Here is a 25,579-nt window from a genome sequence, read left to right as displayed (position 1 = left end):
TATGAGATACCAAAAATATGTAAGATACTCTACTTGGGGAATCTAACACAAGATACAATACAAAAGGAGGATGAGTATCTGGTTAAAGTATTGTTGTCAGCCAGTAAAAAAACAATTACCAGAATGTGGTACAAAGTAGACCCCCCGACAGAGGAGCAGTGGATATGCACTGTGGAAGAGATTTTTGTAATGGAGAGAATCACACATAAACTGAGACTACAAGAGACACAATTTGAGGATAAATGTAAAAAATGGACTGATTACAGAAGACGAGAAGAGGACACCATCATTGCCATTGAACAATAAGGACATTGATATAAGAATGAATGTTTAACTATATATGTATGATGTGCCCTGATACTGTAATTGTTGAAAGAAAATTTGAATAAAAAAATACGTTACAAAAAAAAAAGAGTTCAAGATCTAGCAGTACTCTGGAGTAAAATCTGTTTTTTATCCAATTTGTTCGTGTTTTAATAGTCGTGTAGCGTCTGCCCAAGGACAGCACTTCAAACTAGAGAATGTCCCACTGTTTTGTAAGTCAGTGGGGACTGGGTAGATCTTCCATGGAGGGGAGAAGCCAGCCGGACGGAGAGCAGCGATAGTAGGACACAATCACTTCTGAGATGTCAACTTGCCTGTGGCAGTTTTTCAGCTAACCAGGATGTTGTATTAAACTTGATAGAAATGGATCATGTTTATGATTTACACCTTAATGCGTATTAGTAAATGCACTGTCTCCGTCACTGCAGGACACCCTGAGGAACCCTACGGTGATGCAGTTTGTGGACAATAGCTTCGTGGAAACGGACTTCACCTCCAAAGACATTCTTAACTTCCTGCACAACGGTCTGGATGACGAGAGGGAGGCGGGAATGCCAAACTTTGACTGGAGGAACATATTTAACACCACCGACCAGATCATACGCATGTTCAACCAGTATGGAGAGGTAACGAACCTGTTCCTATTGCTGTGATTCAGCTGGATAATTCCCATTTGCCAAATCTCGCACGTTCCCAGGAGAGGATATTCAGCCTTTTTGTTCAGACGGTTTCCACAGACGGGAGCATCAGTCTTCCGTGTCTGCTCCCCGGAGATTTTCCTGCCAGGCCCATTGAAACAGAGCGAGCCACTTAGCGCTGCTTTAGAGACGCTTTCCCCCGTCCAGTAGGTTGAAAGGTGGAGAGAACAAGCTTGCTGTCACCCCCTTCCCTCGCTTTCATTGTGGAGCCGGTGATAAAGTAGAGAGTAGGTGGGAATGAGTCACCCCCACTCATGAGCTCAGTGCTGTTTTAGTGTATGGCCCCTGCATTGAAACAGACCCCTGCGCCTGCAGCATAAAAGAAGGCAAATCACTCTATCCATCCCTCACGGCGTCCCTCTCTCCTCTCTCCTCTCTCGTCTGATTTAGAGGAGGCCGTGATTTTGGAGAGACCCCTATCGGTGCTGGCATCTCAATCTGTCCTTTGTCTCCGAGTTCAGCGCCAAGACCCTTCAGAGCCCCGCAAACAAACCCAGGCAATTTAGCCAATTAGATATAGCTGTCAGCTAGCATTTCTGCCACAGGATAACTGCTGGGGCTAGCGTCAGGTCCTCTCACTCTGTCAGGGGCATGTTTGTCACACTGAAATCCCACTGGAACATGTGTATCAGCGAGGCTCTTTCTCCTCCGTCCATCTCTGAGTGAGCGTTATTGTGTTGGGAATGTATGGCCCCCGTAAAGATGAATGGGAAGTGGGCTCTCGTCTTTCTTTGAGCGCGCTCGGGGTATTGTACAGTAATGTGAATGGAGACATTAGACATGGTGTGCGGAGGGGGGGCTGGAGAGCTCTGTGAATGCTTGTGTGTGTGCGCGGGGTGAGAGTTTCACATGGCAATTACGCATGTTTTATACAAAGAGGGAGAGAGTGTGTGTGTGTGTGTGTGTGTGTGAGAAAATGACACTGCGTAGGAGTCGCGCTCATGTTTTCCCCCGTGTCACCACATCGCTTCAGTGGAAAAACACGGAAAAACACACAAATGCGCGCGGTCTGCAATCCTCAATCGACACTGCCTAAATATTTTTGCACAGCCGAAATGATCACAGCAGCCATACAAAGCTCTAGCAGAGGAAAATAGTCAGAAATCTGTCTGATTCAGGAAACATCCGGTCAAAAATAAGCAAACAAGTGGAGGAATCTGATCCAATGTGTTCCTGTCGTGCTTCACGGTGTTGAGAATACTTACTGGGAGTTAACAGACACAGACACACGTAGATGTTTGCATCAATATAGACACAGACAGAAAAAAACTTGCTTAAAACATACATTAAAAAAGGAATATTTGTTAGCAAACCTGGGCGGCACAGTTGTGTTGGTTCCATTTTCTCCCTGTGTCTGCGGTGGGTTCTCTTCTGGTTCTCCAGCTTCCTCCCACCGTCCAAAGACATGCTCCTTAAGTTAATTGGTGATTCTAAATTGGCCGTAGGTGTTATAGACTGGCGACCTGTCCAGGGCGTACCCCGCCTCTCGCCCAGTGATAGCTGGGATAGGCTCCAGCCCCCCACCCCTGCCCCCGTGACCTTCCAGAGGACAAGCGGTTGCAGAAAATGAACGATTGAATGTTACCAAACCCACAGCCACTCTTCCCTCTGCTTCTTTTCGTCTGCAGTGCATCAGCCTGGACAAGTTTGTGGCCAACACGGACGAGCCCCAGATGATCCACCAGGCCCTGCACCTGCTAGAGGAGAACAAGTTCTGGGCCGGCGTGGTCTTCACGGACATGTACCCCTGGACCACGAGCGTTCCCCCGCACGTCAAGTACAAGATCCGCATGGACATCGACGCGGTGGAGCGCACCAACAAGATCAAGGACAGGTCGGTGAGCGGCGTGGCGCCGATTGATGGTTTTTCCTGAAGGGCTAACTCATCCTTTGTGGCTTGTGACCCCTTAAAATGAAGCCAAATGATTAGTTTGGACTCCCCGCCGTTGAAGCTGTTTCCTCGCGTTGTCTCGATTGAGAAACTGTTTGAGATAAGAGAAAATCCAGAAAGTACTTTGAATAGCAAATGTTTTTTTTTTCCTTTTCTTTCCTCCTTAGTTTATCATGCCGTCTCATCAGCTGATACCCAATTCTTCAGGGTTTTGCAAATCACTTGCGTATACAATTTATTACACTAAAACTCCAGTACATTAATCTTTGTTGGCAGCCAAGAAAAAAGGGCTATTTATAAAGAGTTTTCAATATATTGTGCTGTAGCTGACAGAGCATTGGAGTTAGTTTGGATCCAACCTTTAACCTCAAACAACCCTGACAGCTTGATACCCCTGCATTTCTTAATGCCATATTAATGAGGCAATTTATATGGATCTGTCACATTCCTCAAAGGAGGAAACCCCTCTCCGGCTGGCTTCGCTGTTTCTTCCAGCGTTGCTCCATATTAACACGTCACCTGCTCTTTCATCCGTCTATGTGCAGCTCTTGCTTGCGTTTTTCTTTCCCCTCTCTTTGATTATTTTATTCATATGCAGACAGTATGTCAACAGCCCCTGGGGTGAGCAAACATTTTTAGCTGTTTACCACACACCAGCAGGATGTAACGGACCCAGTGGGAGTCCTGTCTCTATGCAATTGAATAATCAGATTGTGAAAAGGGCTTTGACTCAGACTTATCTGCTTAACGGAAAGCAGAGTGCGTACGTGTGTGTGTGTTGGGGTGGGGAGGGGTGGGGGCTTTACACACTTCTGTCTTATTACAAAGGTTTGAATGGACACAATGCAAATAGCTTCAATAAACTGCCGCCGTCCTCCCTCAGGTACTGGGATCCCGGCCCCAGAGCGGACCCCATGGAGGACCAGAGGTACATCTGGGGAGGTTTCGCCTACCTGCAGGACATGATCGAGCACGGCGTCATCAAGATTCACACGGGCAATGACTGGCCGCTTGGGGTCTACGTCCAGCAGATGCCGTACCCATGTTATGTAGACGACCTGTGAGTGAATGCATGCCTTATTAGATCAGTGTTGCAGCTTTTGTAATGACGCCAGGGATCAGGTGTTGTCCAGAGACATAATCTTTTAAAAAGTGCAGCCAATATGCTTTTCATCAGATCATTTTGCGCATGGGAAAGTGCGGTGCTTCACTGGAATGTAGCAAATGTCCACACAGATCTCACTTACTGCTAATTTATTAAGACTTTTTATCATTTCACACTGTTCAGATGACTAGTGCTCTTGTTTGGATTTATGCGGAAATAGTGTGGACTCATTTCTACCGTACTGTGAGAGCAACATAAAGCAACTTCAGGGAACTGCTTTCATTTTAGTGTTTTTTTATATATATATGTTGTTTTGCTTTGTTTGCACTGCCAAGGTCTGTACATCCTATTCTATTCTATTCCATGCAAGATCCTGAAACATGCGTCCACTTCTTTTGCAATCATAGAAAACAGAGGAGTCTTTTAAATTACTAGCGTCCCAACTCAAAATCTCCCCCCACCCCCTCTGACTTCTTCTCCTCCAGCTTCATGATCACGCTGAACCGCTGCTTCCCGATGTTCATGGTGCTGGCCTGGATCTACTCCGTGTCCATGACCGTGAAGAGCATCGTGCTGGAGAAGGAGCTGCGCCTCAAGGAGACCCTCAAAGCCATGGGGGTGGACAGCGGGGTCATCTGGTACACGTGGTTCATCGACAGCTTCATCATGATGACGGCGAGCACGGCCCTGCTCACCGCCATCATCATGGTGAGGAAACAGATAGAAAGGCGGAGGCCGAGCTGAAAGTGAAATTAAGGTCAAAGTTTTGTCAGCTGCTTTCGGAGGGTTGGTGTTTTTGCAGGGTGCAATGGGGCCCTCTTGTGGATGATATTGTGTTCAGCTCTCGTGACTCACTTCAAGCCTCTTTTTGTATTTCTTAATCTCAGGGAGGGAAGGTGCTGAATTACAGCAACCCCATCCTCGTCTTCTTCTTCCTGCTCACTTTCACGGTGGCCACCATAATGCAGTGTTTCCTGATGAGTGTGTTCTTCAACAAGGCCAACCTGGCTGCTGCCTGCAGCGGCATCATCTACTTCACCCTCTACCTGCCTCACGTCCTCTGCTTCGCCTGGCAGGACCGCATCACCAGGAACATGAAACTGGCTGCGGTATGCTCACTTTTTACTCAGGGAATTCTACAAATGTGTGCTTTGACCTGAAGCTTTTCAACTGCACTAAATGTATTTGACATGTGTTATCACAAAACAAATTTATTTTTGATTCTCGTTCTGCAAGAATACAGTTAGTATGGATTATGTTTGTGCAAAATCGAGTTAATCACAGACCTCCTATGCATTCTCTTGCTTCTCCAGAGCTTGTTGTCCCCGGTAGCGTTCGGTTTTGGCACGGAGTACCTGTCCCGGTATGAGGAGCAGGGTTTGGGTCTGCAGTGGAACAACATCCAGACCAGCCCGTTAGAGAAAGACACTTACTCCTTCCTCACCTCCATCCTCATGATGGTGTTCGACGCCGTCCTCTACGGCGTCTTGGCCTGGTATCTGGACAGTGTCTTCCCAGGTTGGGCTGCTGATATATTCTCTCCAGTGTATTTTAATTCTTGAGTGATATTGATTAAATGGATTATTGTTTCTTTCTTCCTCTACAGGACAGTATGGCATTAGTCGACCGTTCTACTTCCCATTCCAGCCGTCATACTGGGCAAGACCTACACCCTCTCTCGCAGAAATGGCTGATCAAGGTTAGTCGAAAGAGGAGCAGTCCTGTGGTTAAAGGTTTGTCAGAGAAGTGAACACCACTATACTTTGCTTTAAGATGCAGTGGGGATAGACGGGGCATCTTATGACCAGTGGAAGACGTTATAGGTCAGTGTAAGGTATATAATGAGTTGGGACCTCACAGGATAGATTTGCTTCCTATCCCCTAACAACAACAACAAACAGCAAGAATGGATATTGAAAGGGGGCAGATTAGTAGGATTTGCTCTTGACAGCTCAGAAACCAAGACTGTGGCATAGATCAGGCTCAACATTATGACCACTGACAGGAGAACTGCTGGGAAACTTTTGGACCCGGCATTCGTGTGGATGTTACTCAGACATGTACCACCCACCTACACCAGACCAGGCACCCCCACCCCATAGCAATAACACTCCTTGATGTCAGCAGCCATCCCCAGCAGAATGCAGCCTGACACAGACACACACACACTAAAACGCTTTAGGAACAACTAAAAAAATAAACATGAAACACAGCATGAGGTGTTGACCTGGCCTCCAAATTCACTAGATCCCAAACTGATCAAGTATCTGTGGGATACTTCAACCCATAGGACCCAGAGGCCCCCCACTAACAACATCTTGTTGCCAGACACCACAGGACACCCTCAGAAGGCCCATGTCCATTCTCTGATGAGTCACAACTGTTATGGCGGCACGATATTAGGAAGGTGGTCATAATGTTATGCCTGATCGGTGCATATCATGCCATATGACTGGAGCTTGAGTGATGATATTTCACACTTCATCATCAACTGCTATAAATTCGTACTCAGCTCAGGCTTATTCGACTGTGAGGTGGGAACTTTCACTACAAGTCAGACAAATCTATGACAAGATCGTACTATCTGACCCCCTCCAGATCCCGAGGAACCTGAACCAGAGAACCAAGACAAGGACGTTGAGAGCAGAGGCACGCCGGAGATGTACACCTGCAACGGCTCAGGCAGCAGGAAAATCTGCAAGCACCAAAGTAAGAGAGAGCGTCTGGAGAGAGAGCGGGAGCAGATGAAACGACAAGAGGCAACTCCAAACCAGGAGGAGGAGGAGGAGGAGGCAGGAAACGAAGGTGAGGACAGGGAGACTGGACGTGGAGAATATACAGTGGGTCAGTGACAATACTGCCGTGTGGGGAGCGCTCTGGGGCCCTCTGGTGGACATGAGAGGAAACACACCACGCCTGAATCAAATCTCAGACCATTGCAACTTTCTCTCACAGTGATGTAATTTTTATCTAGCAAAACATGTCTTTTTTTACTTTATTTAATTGATTAATAATGAGTTGCATTAGCTGGTTCCTTCGTGATAAAGTTTATTTTTTTCTCCACACACAGACCAGCTTTTCTTTGAGCCCGACCCAGTGGGCCTGGCAATGGGGGTGCAGATTGTAGACCTGGTGAAGGTGTTTGACGGAAGCTCTCGTCCGGCTGTCAACGGCCTCAGCATCAATTTCTACGAGGGACAGATCACGTCCTTCTTGGGACACAATGGAGCGGGAAAAACCACGACAATGTGAGCCGAAATTAGATTTCTCACAGCAGCTTGACAGTCAGATCTCGTGATTTTATTTATAAATTAGATATTTAGAAATCTATTAAACCGAATGTTTCTATCTTTTCCAGGTCCATCCTGACTGGCCTCTACCCTCCAACATCTGGCACAGCATATATCAACGGTAGAGACATTAGAACTGATATAGACATCATCCGCTCCTCAATGGGGATGTGTCCGCAATACAACATCCTTTTCCAAGAGTGAGTCACATTTCAGATGTCAAATTACAATCAGCAGCTTTTAAAAGTAAAAAAAAAAAAATAACACTTTCCTCATGCAAACTTAACAGTCTCACGGTGGCGGAGCACATCCTCTTCTACTCGCTGCTGAAGGGTCGGACCCAGGCGGAGGCGGAACAGGAGGTCGAAGACATGCTGGTGGACGTGGGGCTGCCTCACAAGAGGGACGACGAGGCCCAGAACCTCTCAGGTCGACGGCTCGTTTCGATCCGTGTCAAATCTGTGTGTGTGTGAGAGAGAGAGATATTATTTTTATTCATCGTCTCTAAAACTTCATTGCGTGTCACAGGTGGCATGCAGAGGAAACTGTCTGTCGCCATGGCATTTGTCGGAGGGTCGAAGATCGTCATCCTGGACGAGCCGACCTCAGGAGTGGACCCTTACTCCAGAAGATCCATCTGGGACCTTCTACTGAAATACAAAGCAGGTAAAAAAACATTTTAACCCACTGAAGTCCAAATTTAACCCACAGTATATTTTTTTTATTTAATTTAACTTTAGGAACGGACATTTAAATTTTTCCACATACATTTTTGTGTTAAAAGGATATACCACTGCACTGTCCACTTGAATTAATAATTTATTGAAAACTAAAATCCTTAAATAAATAATTAATACAGCTGAAAATGCATTTTTACTGAAACTGTGCATCTCTCTATATAACAGAAATAGCTTAGGGCAGGTGTGTCAAACATATGGCTCGGGGGCCAAAACCGGCCTACCAAAGTGTCCTATTTGGCCCGCGTGATGAATTTGCTAAGTGCGAAAATTACATAGACCATTTACTGCATTTCTTCAATAAAAGTAACTGCTATTCCTAATTTGTCCCCTAGGGATTTTAGTAAGAGTTGCGGACATAGTGCGACACTGAGACCCAGGACTATACAGCAGGTGGCAGCAATGCTCCAAAGTTACACTTATATTTCTTAAGAAATTTCAGGTTGTTCATAAAATGTTTTGTAAACGGATAGTTCATTAAGTTTTATTGTTATTTTAAAGTTATTTAATCATTATTTATAGATTATTATGATATTATGCTTCTATTCCGGCCCCCTTGTGATCAAATTGTGCTGTACGTGGCCCCTGAACTAAAATGAGTTTGACACCACTGGCTTAGGGTTCGGTAAAACCTGTTTCGAAATAATTTTCTCAGTCATCACTCTTACCTCTTTCTAGAATATTTTAATCTTCCTGCATTTCCATATACAGTAAAAACAAAGATTTAATGGATTTATCTTACACGGTTTTGTTGAATCGATTGAGCTCCTCGTGGTCACGTTACCCATTTATATGATTGCATTTGTTGAATAGTGCTGGCTACTCTCCAAACTTGATCTAAAATTCGTTCATCCTCTAGTTTCCAAATTGTAATTGTAACCACATTTTACTCCTACAAGCACTATTATTATTATTCTTTTCTGGGTGTTTGGTATTTGGGTCTATAATTCGTGTACATGTATGTCTGACAGTGCTGTATACGATGGAGATGTCAATTTCCCTGCGGGAACCTCCCAAAGGGATCAATAAAGTTGTCTATCTATCTATCTATCTATCTATCTATCTATCTATCTATCTATCTATCCATATACCCATCAGGCATAACATTATGACCATTGACAGGAGAAGTAAATAACATTGACCATCTTGTGACATTACAATGTTCTGCTGGGAAACTTTTGGACCTGGCATTCATGTGGGTGTGGATGACACTCCTTGATGGCAGCAGCCATCCCCAGCAGGATGCAGCCTGACACAGACACACACAGGACACCCTAAGAAGGCCCATGTCCATTCTCTCATGAGTCACAACTGTTTAGGAGGCACAAGGGAGACCTACACAACATTAGGAACCTGGTCATAATGTTATGCCTGATCTGTGTGTCTTACCGCTTAGCTCCAGCTTTTCACTGTAACACAGAAAGACACTGAGGAAGGAAACAGCTCTCCCGAGGCACTTGAATTAAGTAGCGATGTGATCAAACGGAAAAATTCAACTACACATCTACAACAAAAAAGAAAAACTGTTGTCATAAAACCAATAGCATCTGTTGGTAAAGGCACTTCAAAGCTGTGGTAACTTACACCGCACATAGAACAGGTTGAAGTTTTTCAGTGGAGCCACTTCAATAACAGTACGTCCCCTGCGCAGGCCGTACTGTGATCCTGTCCACTCACCACATGGATGAGGCCGACCTGCTGAGCGACCGCATCGCCATCATCTCCAAGGGGCAGCTGCACTGCAGCGGGTCCCCCCTGTTCCTCAAAAACTGTTTCGGAGTCGGCTTCTATCTGACCCTGGTACGCCGCAGGAAGGACGTCAAAAAGAAGGAGGTGAGGTTACAGTATTGTGCTGCAGTATTTCTCATCTGTGTCTGTTTCTGCGGTAGAAGTTGAGTCAGGAGAGTTTCCTCCTACTGGGGGAAGCCTCACTTTTCTGCCAGGAAATATAGGAAATACACACATATTATTATTATTTATTTATTTATTTATTTTTGCATTCTTGAAGCTGTTCTCTTCTTTTCCTTTTCCCTTTCTCTTGTCAGAATGACTGCGACTGCGCCTCAGACTGCTCCTGTTCCTGCTCCATCTGCACCAAATACAAAGATCAGTCTCACAATCAGTTCCAGCACCTTGACAGAGCTCTGGATGGTAAGAAAGAACTGTATTTTTCCTTTTTCAGCATCCTCATGAGCAACCGCTCCTGATGTGTGTTTGTTTGTTTATGTTTTTTTTTCTTTTGTCCTACTGGGGATTGCAGAAGGCATTTTTTGGAAAGAGAGTACATTTTGTACATCTTTAAAGATCTGCTTGGAGGTTGATGTTTGGGTTTCAGGTTAAGGTTGAATTCAGTTTTAAGATACAGTTTTACAGGTGCATGGCTGCATGCAATGTCTCCTTTTTAAAAAAAAAAAACTTGGAGAAGAACGTATAAAAAATAAAAAAATAAATGTTTTCAGTTTTGCCGGAAAATGCCGTGCTTTTATCTAATAGTAGAAGCTGATTGAGAAAATCTTTTCAGGCTGTTGTCAACAAGGCCTGAAAAACGTTGCTCCTATTATCTAAGTTTTAAAACAGACAGAGCACTTTATTTTTTTTTTCACATTTATAATTTGGATATTGATCCACAAGCCTGCTCTGCCTTTTTCTGCCTGAGGACACTTAACTTAAAATGCAACACCAAGCTGCTGCTCAAGCATAAATGTGCTCATGCATTTTACTGTTATTTTTGGACCTCCTTGCCCCGTTTTGCTATTTTTGGGAACATTCACATGTAATTTTCTTCCTCCCAGGGGACATAGACAGCATCACCAGCCTCATCCACCACCACGTTCCCGAAGCCAAACTGATCGAGATGATCGGACAGGAGCTGACCTATCTGCTGCCCAGTAAAGGCTTCAAACATCGAGCCTACGCCAGCCTGTTCCGGGAGCTGGAGGAGACTCTTGGTGACATGGGTTTAAGCAGCTTTGGCATCTCTGACACGTCACTAGAAGAGGTACGGACATATTTCTGTTGAAACTTTTTAAAATACTGCTGTATAACCTCTACTTTCACCTTGCACAGTTTGTATTGTAAGATATACCCTAATATAAGGGTGTCAAACATACGGCCCGGGAGCCAAAACCGGCCCACCAAAGGGTCCAATCTGGACATTTACTACATTTATTTATTAAGTAACTGCTATTCCTAATTTGTCCCATAGGGGTCGTACTGTTTTAGTAAAAGTTGGAGCACGACAAAGCACAAAGCATGACACTGAGACCCAAGACTAAGCAGCAGGTGGCAGCAATGCGCCAAAATTACCCTTATTTTTCTTAAGAAAAGTCCTTCGTAGAAGGACAGTTCATTAAATGTAAACATTTTTATAATCTACTTATGCTTCTTTGCACTAAAACAAAGGGAAAAAGCTGTCGTTATGTAAAGGTTATTAGGCTATTATGTTGCTGCTGTGAACTAAAATGAGTTTAACACCTCTACCCTAATATCTTCAGCTTTCTAATATCAGTAATAGGTCAAAGAATTTTATTATTTTGACCAAAACAATATATTAAAGGAAGTATTTTCACTTTATTGCATTTACAGTTTTCAGTGCAGTACTCAACAATATTGAATTTGCCTGCAAAAGCTTTTTGTCTGTTACTACGTCCTTAAAGTCTTGCTTCCTCCTTTAAACGTTAAAACTCTTCTCCTGCGATAAGATTTCAGCTTTTATTATTAGAAGAATTCTCACTACGACCCTGAACTGGATCATCCTGATTTGAATCCTAGCTGTCGCCGTTGCTATTTAATCTCGCTATCTCTTCTGTACATTTAATCGAAAAATGAGATGAGATGTATGCCACGTTACGTCAGACCGGCAAAGAAGTGCTCATGTTTTAATGCGTGAAAAAGTTTTACAAAGTTTAAGGTCTTTTTTCTTTTTTTTCTCTCCAGATCTTCATAAAGGTCACTGCAGACGGAGAGGCAGCGAATAATGCCACCACTCCTGGTAAATATCACCACTGATATTCTACATGGCCTTTTCCTGGGAATTGAATTTCTGACCCCTCTGCCCTGTCTCTGTAAAACTGTGTTAATCCATTTGCCTTACACCTGTTTTTTATTACGTGGTTATTGTTGTGTGTCCAACCCTCTAACTGGCTTAAATACAACAGTGACGTGAACGGTAGCTACTTTTCCAGTTTTAACCCTCTAGTTTTGTGTGTGTGTTTTGTGTTTTTCACTTGTGTGTCCCACCTCTAGAGCAGTGGATGTTGCAGGGAAGACAAAATGGCATCAGAGATGGTGTAGATGGAGACGAAGGTCAGAGAGTCAAGAGCCACTGGGCAGAAGTGCTTTATTGAGTATACTAGACCCGGGTCAGCTGGAAGGACGTTTTGCCTTCCATCCATGATTTCTGCAGAAACTTCTTTTCTGTAACAGTCTAAATTTGATCGTTGTACTTGTTTGAGCTTCACGCTTGTGGAGCTCCAAGCAATTTAAATGACCCACGTCTGGAATACTCAGTTTATGCAGTAAACAAGAAATCGGGCAGTATTCAGTATTTATTTTTGCTGCTTCCATGCGCTCAGTGGAATCTCAGCAGTAGGGCTGATCCAAAGCCAGCTACCGCTACAGCTAAATGTTTCATTTTCCATGGATATGCTTTGAGAAACAATAGCTAACTATGTTTGTTTGTTTTCTTCCCGATTGTAGAACATAACGGAGTGAACGGCACTAACCACGCATCAGACAACAGTGCAGGAAAGGGCTCCAGGCAGGTCAAAGGTGCCGCTCTGACCCTGAAACAGTTCTACGCTCTGCTGGTGAAAAGGTTCCACCATGCCACAAGAAGCCAGAAGGACTTGCTGGCACAGGTACTGTATCTAATAAATACAAGGATGCAGTGAGGAGTAGATGGGTGGCTTAGTGAATGATTGTGTCATTGAATCCAGGGATTTGGGAATTATCACGGTTACAAGTTGTGACAGGCAATCCAGTGAGAAAAATCCTTGATAAAAGACATTTGTTTATCTTTATTTGAGACAAAACTAACCACTGTATGCGTTTCCAGATCGTCCTTCCTGCCAGTTTCGTCCTGATAGCTCTGATCTTCACCATGATCGTCCCTCCGTTTGGAGAGTACCCCAGTCTGACTCTGAGCCCCTGGCTGTACGGACAACAGTTCACCTTCTTCAGGTCAGGCCTCACGACACATACAGTGAAATCATGGCTCGGTAGATTTAATTTAGTGACACCACCCACAGACGGACCCAATGGTAGAAAAGAAACATGATCTTTATAAAGGCTTTAGACAAGTCTTTGGTTACATACCAGGGGTCATTTTGTCATTTTCTACTTTGTGTTTTTTTCCTGGCCTTTTTAGCAATGAGCAACCATTTGACCCCAAGATGAAACAACTCACAGAGCGCTTGTTAAACCCTCCGGGTCTGGGCACACGATGCATGGAAGGAGAACCTCTAGGGTGAGTATCACAAACGAAGCACATTTTAGCTGTGGATGCTGAGGGGGAAGTGCATCCTCGCACATTTCTTCCTATCAGTCTTGGGGTGGAACTGGTGAACCTTTGGCCCTAGGTCCTCTTCTCAAAGCACAAGTTGAAACAGTGAACGTGGTTAAATTAAATTTGACGATACATATTTCATCTACACCCCAAATGATTTCATTTCTGTCCGCTCCTCTTCCTCCAGGATGCCCTGCAGCAACAGCACCACGGACTGGGAGTATCCCGACGTCTCCCCCGTGGTGCGCAACATCTTGCTGAGCCCAGAGTGGACCCAGAGAAACCCGTCGCCTTCCTGCCAGTGCAGCAGCAGGAAGAAGCTGACCATGATGCCCATCTGTCGAATCGGCGCGGGAGGCCTGCCCCCCCGCCAACGAGTGGAGGCCACGGGGGACACCATGCTGAATCTGACGGACAGGAACATCTCTGACTACCTGGTGAAAACCTACCCCAGTCTCATAAGAACCAGGTAGGTCTCAATGAAATACTACAAACAGGAGGCATTAAAATAGAAATACAAATCTTTAAGCCTAAAAAATACTAAACTTCATTCCACAGTTTGAAGAGCAAATACTGGGTGAACGAACAAAGGTAATCATTTATTATTCACTTCTTTACGTCACTTCCTGTGCCATCCTCTTGTGAATATTAACTTTAGCTCTTCTCACGTCATCAGATATGGAGGTCTGTCGGTAGGGGGACAACTCCCCATCCTGGACGTGGACCCTAGAGACATCCAGGGTGTTTTCCATCAGCTGGGACGAATGCTCAACATCACTGGGGTAACTGTTCCTTTGCTGCTCAATATACCGACATGAGAGCAGAGCGTAAGATCAATCGAGTCAGGTTATAATAACCAATGCTGTTCACAGGGTTACTATTCTGGACGTGCCCTGAGGGAGTTTGGTACTTTCTTACGATACATGGAAAGTGAATTCAACATAAAGGTATGTGTAGATTTAACAGGTTCGAAAAGTCTTTTTTTTGCAGTTTATACCACTTCTGTTGTTAATCAGCATGAACTCCGCCCCCCTCTGTCAGGTGTGGTATAATAACAAGGGCTGGCACGCCATGGTTGCCTTCATGAATGTGGCCAATAACGCCATTCTGCGGGGCTTCCTGCCGCCGTCCGCCAAACCCATCGAGTACGGCATCACCGCCATCAACCACCCTCTGAACCTCACCAAAGAGCAGCTCTCCGAAGTCACCGTGTGAGTAACACTGTTTATTGTTTAACCGTTGTGAAGATTCTCAGTCGTCCAGGTCGTGTTCCATTTAAAACAAAGCTTTAATCCTTGCAAGTGTTTTTTTTCACCCAGACAGTTAGTGTTCACCTTTTTTCTTGGAATGGATTTTTTTCCATCCATGTGTAAGTAGACTTTATCTGCTTCCTCCTCCAGGTTGACCACTTCAGTAGACGCCGTGGTGGCGATCTGTGTTATTTTCGCCATGTCCTTCATCCCTGCCAGCTTCGTCCTCTACCTCATTCAGGAGCGTGTGACCAAGGCTAAACACCTGCAGTTTGTCAGCGGTGTCAGTCCTTTAGTTTACTGGGTGACCAACTTCTTCTGGGACATGGTGAGTTAAGTGAAGTGAGGTGAGGTTGGGGGGGTCAGGGAGAGGTGTACATTTATGGAATAAATAAGTATTTAAATTAATCATGTCCAATTTGTGTACGCCGATCAGCCACAACATTAAAACCACCTTCCTAATATTGTGTAGGTCTCCCTTGTGCCTCCAAAACAGATACTTGATCAGTTTGGGATATAGTGAATTTGGAGGCCAGGTCAACACCTTGCGCTTTTCTTCATGTTTTTTATAGTTGTTCCTAAACCGTTTTTGGTTGTGTGTGTGTGTGTCTGTGTCAGGCTGCATCCTGCTGGGGATGGCTGCTGCCATCAAGGAGTGTCATTGCTATGGGGTGGGGGTGCCTGGTCTGGTCTAGGTGGGTGCTACATGTCTAAGTAACATCCACATGAATGAATGCCAGGTCCAAAAGTTTCCCAGCAGAACAGTGAATTGTCACAAGATGGTCAATGTTATTCGCTTCTCCTGTCAGTGGTCATAATGTTGTGGTTATTCGGTCTATATACCTTATTTTATATAAGAAACTTCAAACAGACATTTCTGTTTTTGAACTGCATCTAGTTGTTATTTTTAAATGTGATTCTTGTTTTAATCTCTCACTCTGAATGTCTCCTTCCTGTAGATGAACTACTCTGTCAGTACTGCAATGGTCATTGGCATTTTCATGGCCTTTGACAAAAAGTGCTACACATCACCAGCCAACCTGCCAGCACTAGTGGCACTGCTTCTGCTTTATGGGTAAGCTGTTAGTTCAGTTTTGCACTTCAAAAAATAAACAGGAGTAAAGCACAGATTGTCCCACCGAGATAGATACACCTCGAAGGACACCCACGGGGTCTTATTAGGATGTCCCATCTTTGTAAGGTAACAAGATAGGAACAGAATAACTGCAATGCTGCAACAAGGAGCTTCATAGAGACACATGACATGAAACCCATATAAATATAATATATTTCTGTCTTCCGTCCTTCAGGTGGTCAGTGACGCCCATGATGTACCCCATGTCCTACATATTCAACATCCCGAGCACCGCGTACGTGTCTCTGTCCTGCATCAACCTGTTCATCGGCATCAACAGCAGTGCCATCACCTTCATCCTGGAGCTCTTTGAAAACAACCGGGTAAGGACGCAGTCGAGAGTTTCTTTGAGTGGAAAACGTTGTTAAAGCAGATCATGCTTTTTTGACTCAGTCACTAAGTCTCACATTAGGGTTTATATTTTTTGAGATTCCACTTAGTTTAAGGGACTTAAGCAGTTAAGCAGTATTGCAGACCTGTGGCAAGTTTACTTGTACTACTAAATGCTAAGACTGGGAGCAAAGAGCAAAACCAGAGAGTGTGTAATAAATAAAATAAACCTACCATGATTTATCTCTTTATCACTTCAGAGCAATGCAACAAACCATGAAACACTACTGTGGTTGCTTTAGCTGAGCATTCAAAACCATTTTTCATTATCAGTATAAAAATCCTGCAGCTTTAAATGACTGCAAATTAGTATTTTAAAACAGTGGATCTTAATATTTGTATTCAGGAGGCCAAAACAGATCTACATATGAATGTTTTATGGCACTTAAATGAAGTAATAAATCACTGCAATGCACTGTAATGCACTTAATTTAAGTGCGTTATTTTTAGGTCGTAATGGGCAGCAGTTTGGAACAACTTCAAGGGTTCACTGTGACAGGACCAAATTAGTTTTACTCTCAAGAAATTGTTAGTGGCAGTCGCATTAGTGATGTTTCTTTACTAAGCCGGGACAGCGTGACACTTTATATCAACACCAATTTTCCACTAACTAAAATACCTCATACCACCTTAATTGAAGCAGACTGGGCCAGAATTAAGGGAATAACAGTTTTCATTCAGTTTTAGAGGAGTGGTGTAAACCTTTGATAACGGGTCAAAACTCATGACCGTGTAAATGCTTGATCGACTGTTTCTCTCTGGTCGGAATAACTACAGGTGACAGAGAAAAGATCAGGTGACATCAAACATCAGAAACAAGCTTTTCTGTTGTAGATCTTAGAGTGTGAATTATCGTTGAATTCGTTGATGGTTGAAACACTAAACAAAAAAAACAAAAACACATCGGTCAATCTGCCAAAATCACTGTAGATCCATTTTTGATCTTTTTCTTGTGTTGATCAGATTTGACAGAACCGCTTTGTGGATATCAGTGTTTTGGAGCATGTAGAAACAGTATCTTGTCAGACGTTTTTAAGTAGCTTCCATATGAACAATTACACAGATCAGCCACAACATTAAAACCGCTGACAGGTGAAGTAAATAACATTGACCATCTAGTGACAACACAATATTCTGCTGGGAAACCTTTGGACCTGGCATTCATTCATGTGGATGTTACTTAGACATGCACCAACCAACTAGACCAGACCAGGCACCCCCACCCCATAGCAATGACACTCCTTGATGGCAGCAGTCATCCCCAGCAGGATGCAGCCTCACACAGACACACACAAAAACGGTTTAGGAACAACTAAAAAAAAAAAACAGTACAAGGTGTTGACCTGGCCTCCAAATTCACTAGATCCCAAACTGATCAAGTATCTGTGGGATGATCCACAGAGGACCTTCCCCTCAACACATAGGACACAAAGCCCCCCCACTAACAACAATCTGTTGCCAGACACCACAGGACACCCTCAGAAGGCCCATGTCCATTCTCTGATGAGTCACAACTGTTTTGGAGGGACAAGAGAGACCTACACAATATTAGGAAGGTGGTCATAATGCTGTGGCTGATAGGTGTAAGTTGAAATCTCTGACCAGAGTTTTTTCCGTCGGGTTGAAGCTATATTGTCCATCTAAACTTCTAACTGACCCTCACATTTAAAAAACTTTAAAAATCTTTTTAAAAACTACACAGCAAACACCAGCTACAGAAAATAGTTAGCACGTACACAAAGTCTGATGAATAATGTGGCGAGACGTGGAAGCCCGAGGGCCGTCAAGAAGCTGAGTCACAGGTGTTCAAGGCAGGAGGAACACCGAGGGAACCTGTTGAACGCCCGAGGTGTATTTGGGTCTGAGCATTTAAGACAAGAACTGCCAACGGTTATTCTGTCGAGCGTTAAAAAAAAAACAAAAAAAAGGAGGAGTGGGAGAAAACAGAAGCTGTGAGAAAGGACACAGATGCCGCTCTCACTGTGACAGGTGACTTCCTGCGCTGTCAAAAGAAAAGGAAAAAAAAAAGCGGAGGTGTTTCTTCCCACCAGATGGTTCTCTCTGCGCCACATCTGTACTCCACCCCTCCCCAAAGCAGATGAGTCATGAGAGAACCGCTGGGGGTGGAGAGAGTTGTGTTTTCTGTTCTGCTGATATGAACACGTAGGAATAATGTTTGATTTAGGGAATACATGGATACCACAGAAAAACAAATCAAAAGATTCAGAATTAGTTTTTGACGTGGTGGCAGCACTGGAAGATGGCTGGACTAAATGAGCTTCTGTTTCAGTCGAATGAAAGATATTTTTTCTCTCATTTGGACACAGAGTTTAATTTTATTTTTGTAAAAAGAAGTCAAACTTACCACGGTGTTACATACCATTGATGAACATTCATTTGCACCAGTCGCTTCAGAGTTTTTAGCAAGTTTGTAAAGTTTAATATAGATAAGATGGGAATGCCGTATGACTGCAAATTACTGGGGTATATCAGACATTTAATTTAGCCCAAGATGTTTCTCCCACAATATTGATTATCACATTTAGTCTGACATCGACCTGTGTGTGTGTGTTTGTGTGTTTTGGCACTGCCAGTCTTTGCTGACGTTCAACGAGTGGCTGAAGAAAGTCCTGCTGGTGTTCCCTCACTTCTGCCTGGGGCGAGGACTGATAGACATGGCCATGAACCAGGCTGTTACGGATGTTTACGCCAGGTTTGGTAAGTGCAGTACGAGCAAGGGTTATTTTAGTCGATAAAAACCCAAGTTGCATGTATTTTTCCCAATGAAAATGGTCAATCAGACTTTACGTAGTGTCTCGTTTGGTTCAGCAGATTGTACAGATATCTGTCCTCGCTGCCTAGAAAAATAGTCTGTACAGACTGTAGGATATAAAGAATCTCTCTTTTTGCTCATGAAAACAAATCAGTATGGAGTTTTGTCTCCGTTTCCAGGTGAAGAGTACGCCGCCGATCCTTTCCGGTGGGACTTTGTGGGAAAAAACATTGCTTTCATGGCAGTGGAAGGCTTCGTCTACTTCATTTTGAATCTCCTGATCCAGTATCGCTTCTTCTTGGATCACTGGTGAGGAAGGGCCCCGCCGAGCTCAAGACAGACCCGCTTAAACATTTACGTGAACAGCAGAAACCTTATCAGGGAACGCTCTGTCGCTTTCAGAGGGTCATAGATAAGGTGCAGCTGTGCCTCCTTACAGATGTTCTTCCTCCACCCTTCAGGTTATCGGACTACAAACGCACCCCTATACGAGATGAAGACGAGGACGTGAAAGCAGAGAGGCAGAGGATTTATGACGGAGGGAGCAAGACGGACATCCTGCACATCAGGGACCTCTCTAAGGTAAGAAATCACTGACTTGTTTGTGTAGTGTGAGCTGTTCTGAAATGTAATTTGTTTAGTTTACATCCATTCCTCTTTTTGTGAGTATTTATGTTCTGTATTTATAGGAATGAAATGTTAAAGAGGATGAGGGGGACATCATTTTGTGGCTTTTTGTGTTAGTATTTGGAGGCACATCCACCAGATTTCTGCGGAATAAATGGTGAATATAAATCAAGTGTGAACACATTGAAATCAATCCACAAGTTCTTTTTTAACAAACACCGTCTCAAAGAAATCTGAAAAGTGAAAAGAATTGAAAAAATACAAAAGCTCATTTTGAAAGCTGGAAAAGAAAACGACAAACGAATGCAACGCAACGGCTCACAAATACACCGTTGTCCAATATAGTTGGAATCACTTTGTTTTCAGACACATTCCTCCTCTTTTTATTTCTATTCATCCACATCAGTCATATGTTTGGAAGAGACTGACAAACAAAGATTTGAGAAGATATACACTTCATCCGTCAAGAACAAATCACATCGTCACAATCATTTCATGAGAAGAGGCAAAACATGTTTTATACCAACTTTATGGGCACCGTCCAAAGACATGCTCCTTAGGTTCATGTATATAATGCTGTGTAAAAAATATACAGTAGTATCAGCAATGACCACAGTCTAGTTGGTTCCTCACAGGGAGACGTTGTAGAGTTGTATGTCCTGAGGGACAAATGACCTCCTCAACCTGTCCGTGGAGCAGGACAGAGATAGCAGCCTGTCACTCAGTGAGCTTCAGTGACAGGCTGTATATATACACTTTATTATTTCTCATATGGGAGTATGTTTGTGAAGGTTCTCAGTCATCCAGGTAAAGGTTTATCCAAAAAACAAAGCTGAAATGAGGGCAACTACAGTTGTAGATTCTTCAGTTCTGTGAGACCGGTGGGGACTTGAGGTTTAAATAGGAACATCTGTGGGTGTTGCCCATCAGAACCTCACATGACTAGGGTCTGTTAACAACCAGATACTTACCTGTAGTTGGATCGTTTTTTTCTTCCCCAGTGAATAGCGCTCTAACGACCCATAATGGCGTCTTCAGCCTATAATGGTCATTATCAGACCCTAGTCGTGCAAGTTCCTGATGGGTGACAACCCCAGATGTTCCTATTTAAACCTCAACTCCCCACCGGTCTCTCAGAACTGAAGAAGCTACTCAGATGAAACATATTCAAGAAATGCTAGTTGCACATGTTGCTGCTTGTTTTTCCAGATATTTCAGTGTACACGCTGTATTTTCACTATTTCTTATGTGTGCCATACATATCAGGAGGAGATCTTTATCTATAAAATAAAATAAAAAAAATGTAACCCCTTTCCCAGGAACAATAATTTTCATACAGTCCCTAACTTTACAAAAAGATAGATCCCTTCTTTCTTTTTAACCATATTTAACGTATTACACAAATAAAGAATGAGTAAATCTAATTTCCCTTGTTTCTCTGCACAGACGTATGTGGGCAGGAAGAGGGCAGCTGTGGACCGAATTTGTGTGGGAGTCCCTGCAGGAGAGGTAAAGCCACCGAGTTCATTACTACGAGACCTGCCGCTGTCTGGTGTTCTGGTGTTTTTGTGCGCGCTCACTTAAACCTATGTACACTAATTAATCCTTCAGTGCAATAAGGCTTGCATATTTACTTCTGCTCTTATTTAATCTTCTTTTCCATTTCGGTGTTCTCGTATTTTTACATGCATACGTGGACATTTCTAGCCAGCAGTTGAGAAAATCAGAGTTCTTTAGAGAAGCGAGTGTCGTTTTAACAAGACCCTGGTTCTGGTCTTTCTCTTTGCTAGTGCTTTGGTCTCCTTGGAGTTAATGGAGCTGGAAAGACCACGACCTTCAAGATGCTGACTGGTGACACAGATGTCAGCTCAGGGGAGGCCACTGTGGCTGGTTACAGGTACATAAAGCTCGGTTTGAAAACAATATAACGCGGCCATCGAGGTCTGTTCAGGGCTGCATTGGATAGTACTCATAAAAAGAGAAAGCTTTGCTCTTGGATCCAGAGGGATGACAACCGGAAACAGTCCATCTGACAATATCCGCCTCATAACCCACCACCGTGGAGCAGAAAATAATGAAAAGAAGTGTTATTTTTGCAGTGTTTTTGCTCTTTTTTATTGTTTTATTGTATCCTCGCAGCTACATGCTGTGGGTCTAATCCTATTCTTCATTTTAAGGATTTTGTTATTCTTCCCGTGCTCTGTCAGCCCCGCTGCAGTGAGTGTCGTTTTTCTGTCTGATTGTGCAGCATCCTCACAGAGATTCTGGACGTGCACCAGAACATGGGCTACTGCCCTCAGTTTGACGCCATCGATGAGCTCCTTACCGGCAGGGAGCATCTCTACCTCTACGCTCGTCTCAGAGGGGTACCTGAGTCAGAGATCCCCAGAGTGAGTGGGACTCCAGCTGCTTTACATATTGAACTGTCTCAGGATGTTTCACTCTGCTGCCTAAATGACAATCAGGAGAAAGAAACACACACAGAGCTAATCTGTCTTGCTTTTTATTTTTTGTCCTTAATATTTGCCAAGGCTTCTTTTCTGTTTAATTTGTGAGAATTTTACATTGTAAAAGGTTGTTTTTGGATCGTTGCAGCCACTAAACAGAGCTCCTCTTCCCCTCGTAGGTGGCAGAGTGGGGCATCCAGAAGCTGGGTCTGAGTGAATATGCAGGCCGCTGTGCTGGGACTTACAGCGGAGGCAACAAGCGCAAACTCTCCACAGCTATCGCAATGATTGGCTGCCCCGCGCTGGTGCTGCTGGTGAGTTAGCCAATGACGACGAGCTCTCGAGGCCAGTGTTTGGGCTTTCTGGGTTTTATGCGGGGAATTTATCAATGAAATGGTCTATGGATCCAGATGGGGAGCCATATGGGTTCAGTCAAGCCTGGCCTCGAATGCTTTATACATTGGCAAAATACTGCGCAGTTCAATTCAAATTGGCATAAATCTGAGATCTTTGCCATATGCTGATAGAGATAAGGATTTGTCTGGAATTATGTGCTCAGAGAGTCAAATTTGTTTGTGGATGTGTGTGTGTGTCTAGGATGAGCCCACGACGGGCATGGACCCGCACTCGCGACGTTTCCTGTGGAACGCCATCATGAGCGTCATACGGGACGGCCGGGCCGTGGTGCTAACGTCACACAGGTTGGACATCTAATAATGAAATCAATCCTCCGCGCACATTTGCCGCGTGTGCAGCTGACCAAACAAACATAACTACGCTGCCAACAGCTGTTAAACTGAAATCACGACTCGACTGGTGTTTGTCGGATTTTCCCGCAGAGATCTGTGAAACGATGATGCATTGCTCAGAGTCGTGAAAGAGCAGCAGTAAAAATTAAGATGGATTATTGTGTTTTTCCACCAGTATGGAGGAGTGTGAGGCTCTGTGCACTCGACTGGCCATCATGGTCAACGGGACCTTCAAGTGTCTGGGTACCATCCAGCATCTCAAATACAAGTGAGAGGTTTTTGTGTTTGGCAAGATATTTAAATGTATAAAACTAGTTATTGTGTAGAACAATTATACCGTTCAGGCATAACATTATGACCACCTGCCTAATATTGTGTAGGTCTCCCTTGTGCCTCCAGAACAGCTGTGATTCATCAGAGAATGGACATGGTCCTTCTGAGGGTGTCCTGTGGTGTTGTTAGTGGGGTCTTTGGGTCCTATGGGTTGAGGGGAGGGGCCTCCGTGGATCATCCCACAGATACTTGAACAGTTTGGGATCTAGTGAATTTGGAGGCCAGGTCAACACCTTGTGCTGTTCTTCATGTTTTTTTGAGTTGTTCCTAAACCGTTTTCGTGTCTGTGTCAGGCTGCATCCTGCTGGGGTGTCATTGCTATGGGGTGGGAGGTGCCTGGTCTGGTCTAGGTGGGTGCTACATGTCTAAGTAACATCCACATGAATGTCAGGTCCAAATGTTTCCCAACAGAACATTGTATTGTCACAAGATGGTTGATGTTATTTACTTCTTCTGTCAGTGGTCATAATGTTATGCCTGATCGGTGTATAGTGCAAACAAAATAAAAAATGTGTGGGCAGGTTTGTGTAAAAAAAATATATGTAAGGTTTATAAGCCGTGTTCCATCGATCCAGATTTGGCGATGGCTACGTGGTGACCATGAAAATCAAGGCAGCTAAAGGAGGCTCGTCCCCAGAGCTGGAGCCGGTCGAGAGCTTCATGGAGAGCTCGTTCCCCGGCTGTGTTCAGCGAGAGAAGCACTACAACACGCTGCAGTACGAGATCCCCTCCTCCTCCCTAGCTAGGATATTCCAGCTGGTGGTGGCCAATAAAGAGAGGCTCAGCATCGAAGACTACTCCGTTTCCCAGACGACACTGGACCAGGTATGGAGGAGAGACAACAAAACGAAAGGTTGCTGCGTTTCAGAAATGTGAGGCAGTTTGTCCTGAAGGCAGGGAGGGACAAACTATTTATTCAGCATTTCTAACGTACTATAATGTAGTTGCATCCTGTGCAAGAAGGTCTTCATTTTATATTTTTCCAATGGTCCAATGGTTTAATACATTATTATATACACTAGCTTCCATTTAGTGTCTTTATTGGAAGAGGGATAGATCTTGACAAATTCATTAAAAGTCTCCTTACTTTAGTGAAATTGAAGGATATGATATAATTTAATTATAAATTTATCCGTCGTTCAGGTGTTTGTCAACTTTGCCAAGCTGCAGACAGGAGACGACGATGACGTCACGTTACAGAGACGGACGGCGGGCGGACGGAAGGACATCAAGATCTCTCCAGTGAAGAGGAAAACGTGAAGAAAAAAACTCACCGGTGAATGTTCAGACACACAAACGTAAAAGGCGTCGCTCTGCACGGGCGGTAATAATAAAACGTTGCACACTGTTCACAAGATTCAACAACCGCCAAGTTGCTTTTTCAGAGTAGAGACTATTTATTTTCACAGCCGCGGTCAAAACTGACTCAGTACTTAAACCAATGTATGTCACTTTGAACAACAGAAACCTATGTACACGTGTCAAGGAATATATTTCTGCTTAGACTGACTGGCTTGTATAAATATGTACATACTGAACTGTACGTGTACGAATACGTAGGCATAGTAGAAGCAGTATTTTTTAAGTTGTCCACGTTAACGCACACACCTCCATTTTATGTGATGTGTCTGAATGGAGCATAATTTAACGTTGGTTTTCAGACTGTCTGAATGCAAATCCTTTTTACTATTGCTTCCATTTATTGTCGTACGTTCGAGTATTTCTTCGTCGGCTGTGTCTCACGCACGGCCGCGTCGCATTATCTCCCAGTGCACAACATTTTCTTTTAAAGATCACATTTTAGAAAACAGGTAAACAGAGACGTAGGTGACTCCGTTTTGGATCTGGCATCTGTTTCACATGCTTTGCACACGCTCTGTTGAGTCCGTTCTAGCTGATTTGTACTTCACCATGAGTCACAAATAAAACAGTCTGAAGTTTCATAACGAATGTGAAGTCCTCTATTAAATATTCCAGCTTCTCTTAAAGCTACTCGATGCTATACACTGGGTTGTACAGCGACGAGAGCTGGCAGGCTTTTCACTCTGCTCTCCTACAATAACGCCACTGACCCTCCCTTGAAAAAGCAAAGAAAGCGGCTACAGATCAGTGGCTGAGAGACAGCTTCGCATCGGGACCGAGTGGCTCGTCACAACCCGGATTTATCGGACTCGCAGCCCAATTACCGTTCTCCTGCCGCAAGTGGTGGTGCCACTGCCTCAGGCCGCCCACAAGCCCCGGTTTCATTGGCTACCTCAAAGAGACGGAGGGATGATGGCGCTGTGCAATTCAGGGCCGTTAATGAATTCTCTGGTGGGGATCTC

At 44.0% G+C, this 25,579-nt stretch overlaps 1 protein-coding gene across 1 annotated transcript in view; it reads left to right on the top strand.

Annotated features, from left to right (window-relative positions):
- Nucleotides 1–25,261, top strand: part of LOC311489504 (retinal-specific phospholipid-transporting ATPase ABCA4-like) — a 36,567-nt gene extending 11,306 nt beyond the window's left edge. The window contains exons 11-49 of the mRNA XM_084546616.1: nt 753–950; nt 2,651–2,856; nt 3,797–3,973; nt 4,504–4,726; nt 4,906–5,127; nt 5,332–5,536; nt 5,625–5,717; nt 6,617–6,823; nt 7,089–7,266; nt 7,377–7,508; nt 7,598–7,737; nt 7,837–7,974; nt 9,697–9,878; nt 10,091–10,196; nt 10,838–11,043; nt 11,982–12,036; nt 12,291–12,350; nt 12,744–12,904; nt 13,102–13,226; nt 13,414–13,512; nt 13,739–14,020; nt 14,110–14,142; nt 14,228–14,333; nt 14,424–14,498; nt 14,593–14,762; nt 14,952–15,129; nt 15,761–15,876; nt 16,112–16,259; nt 18,921–19,044; nt 19,279–19,408; nt 19,561–19,681; nt 21,173–21,235; nt 21,517–21,623; nt 21,975–22,116; nt 22,353–22,487; nt 22,771–22,874; nt 23,098–23,190; nt 23,831–24,080; nt 24,399–25,261. Coding sequence (XP_084402742.1) covers nt 753–950; nt 2,651–2,856; nt 3,797–3,973; nt 4,504–4,726; nt 4,906–5,127; nt 5,332–5,536; nt 5,625–5,717; nt 6,617–6,823; nt 7,089–7,266; nt 7,377–7,508; nt 7,598–7,737; nt 7,837–7,974; nt 9,697–9,878; nt 10,091–10,196; nt 10,838–11,043; nt 11,982–12,036; nt 12,291–12,350; nt 12,744–12,904; nt 13,102–13,226; nt 13,414–13,512; nt 13,739–14,020; nt 14,110–14,142; nt 14,228–14,333; nt 14,424–14,498; nt 14,593–14,762; nt 14,952–15,129; nt 15,761–15,876; nt 16,112–16,259; nt 18,921–19,044; nt 19,279–19,408; nt 19,561–19,681; nt 21,173–21,235; nt 21,517–21,623; nt 21,975–22,116; nt 22,353–22,487; nt 22,771–22,874; nt 23,098–23,190; nt 23,831–24,080; nt 24,399–24,515 — 5,607 coding nt within the window. The 3' untranslated portion in view covers nt 24,516–25,261. The remainder of the gene's footprint in view (nt 1–752; nt 951–2,650; nt 2,857–3,796; nt 3,974–4,503; nt 4,727–4,905; nt 5,128–5,331; nt 5,537–5,624; nt 5,718–6,616; nt 6,824–7,088; nt 7,267–7,376; nt 7,509–7,597; nt 7,738–7,836; nt 7,975–9,696; nt 9,879–10,090; nt 10,197–10,837; nt 11,044–11,981; nt 12,037–12,290; nt 12,351–12,743; nt 12,905–13,101; nt 13,227–13,413; nt 13,513–13,738; nt 14,021–14,109; nt 14,143–14,227; nt 14,334–14,423; nt 14,499–14,592; nt 14,763–14,951; nt 15,130–15,760; nt 15,877–16,111; nt 16,260–18,920; nt 19,045–19,278; nt 19,409–19,560; nt 19,682–21,172; nt 21,236–21,516; nt 21,624–21,974; nt 22,117–22,352; nt 22,488–22,770; nt 22,875–23,097; nt 23,191–23,830; nt 24,081–24,398) is intronic.
- Nucleotides 25,262–25,579: the final 318 nt, after the last annotated feature.

The sequence above is a fragment of the Chelon labrosus genome (assembly GCF_963514085.1).
Source record: "Chelon labrosus genome assembly, chromosome: 6".
NCBI classification, from domain to species: Eukaryota; Metazoa; Chordata; class Actinopteri; order Mugiliformes; family Mugilidae; genus Chelon; species Chelon labrosus.
Note: the sequence above shows the minus strand (reverse complement) of the source record. Positions and strands in the feature narration are given on the sequence as shown.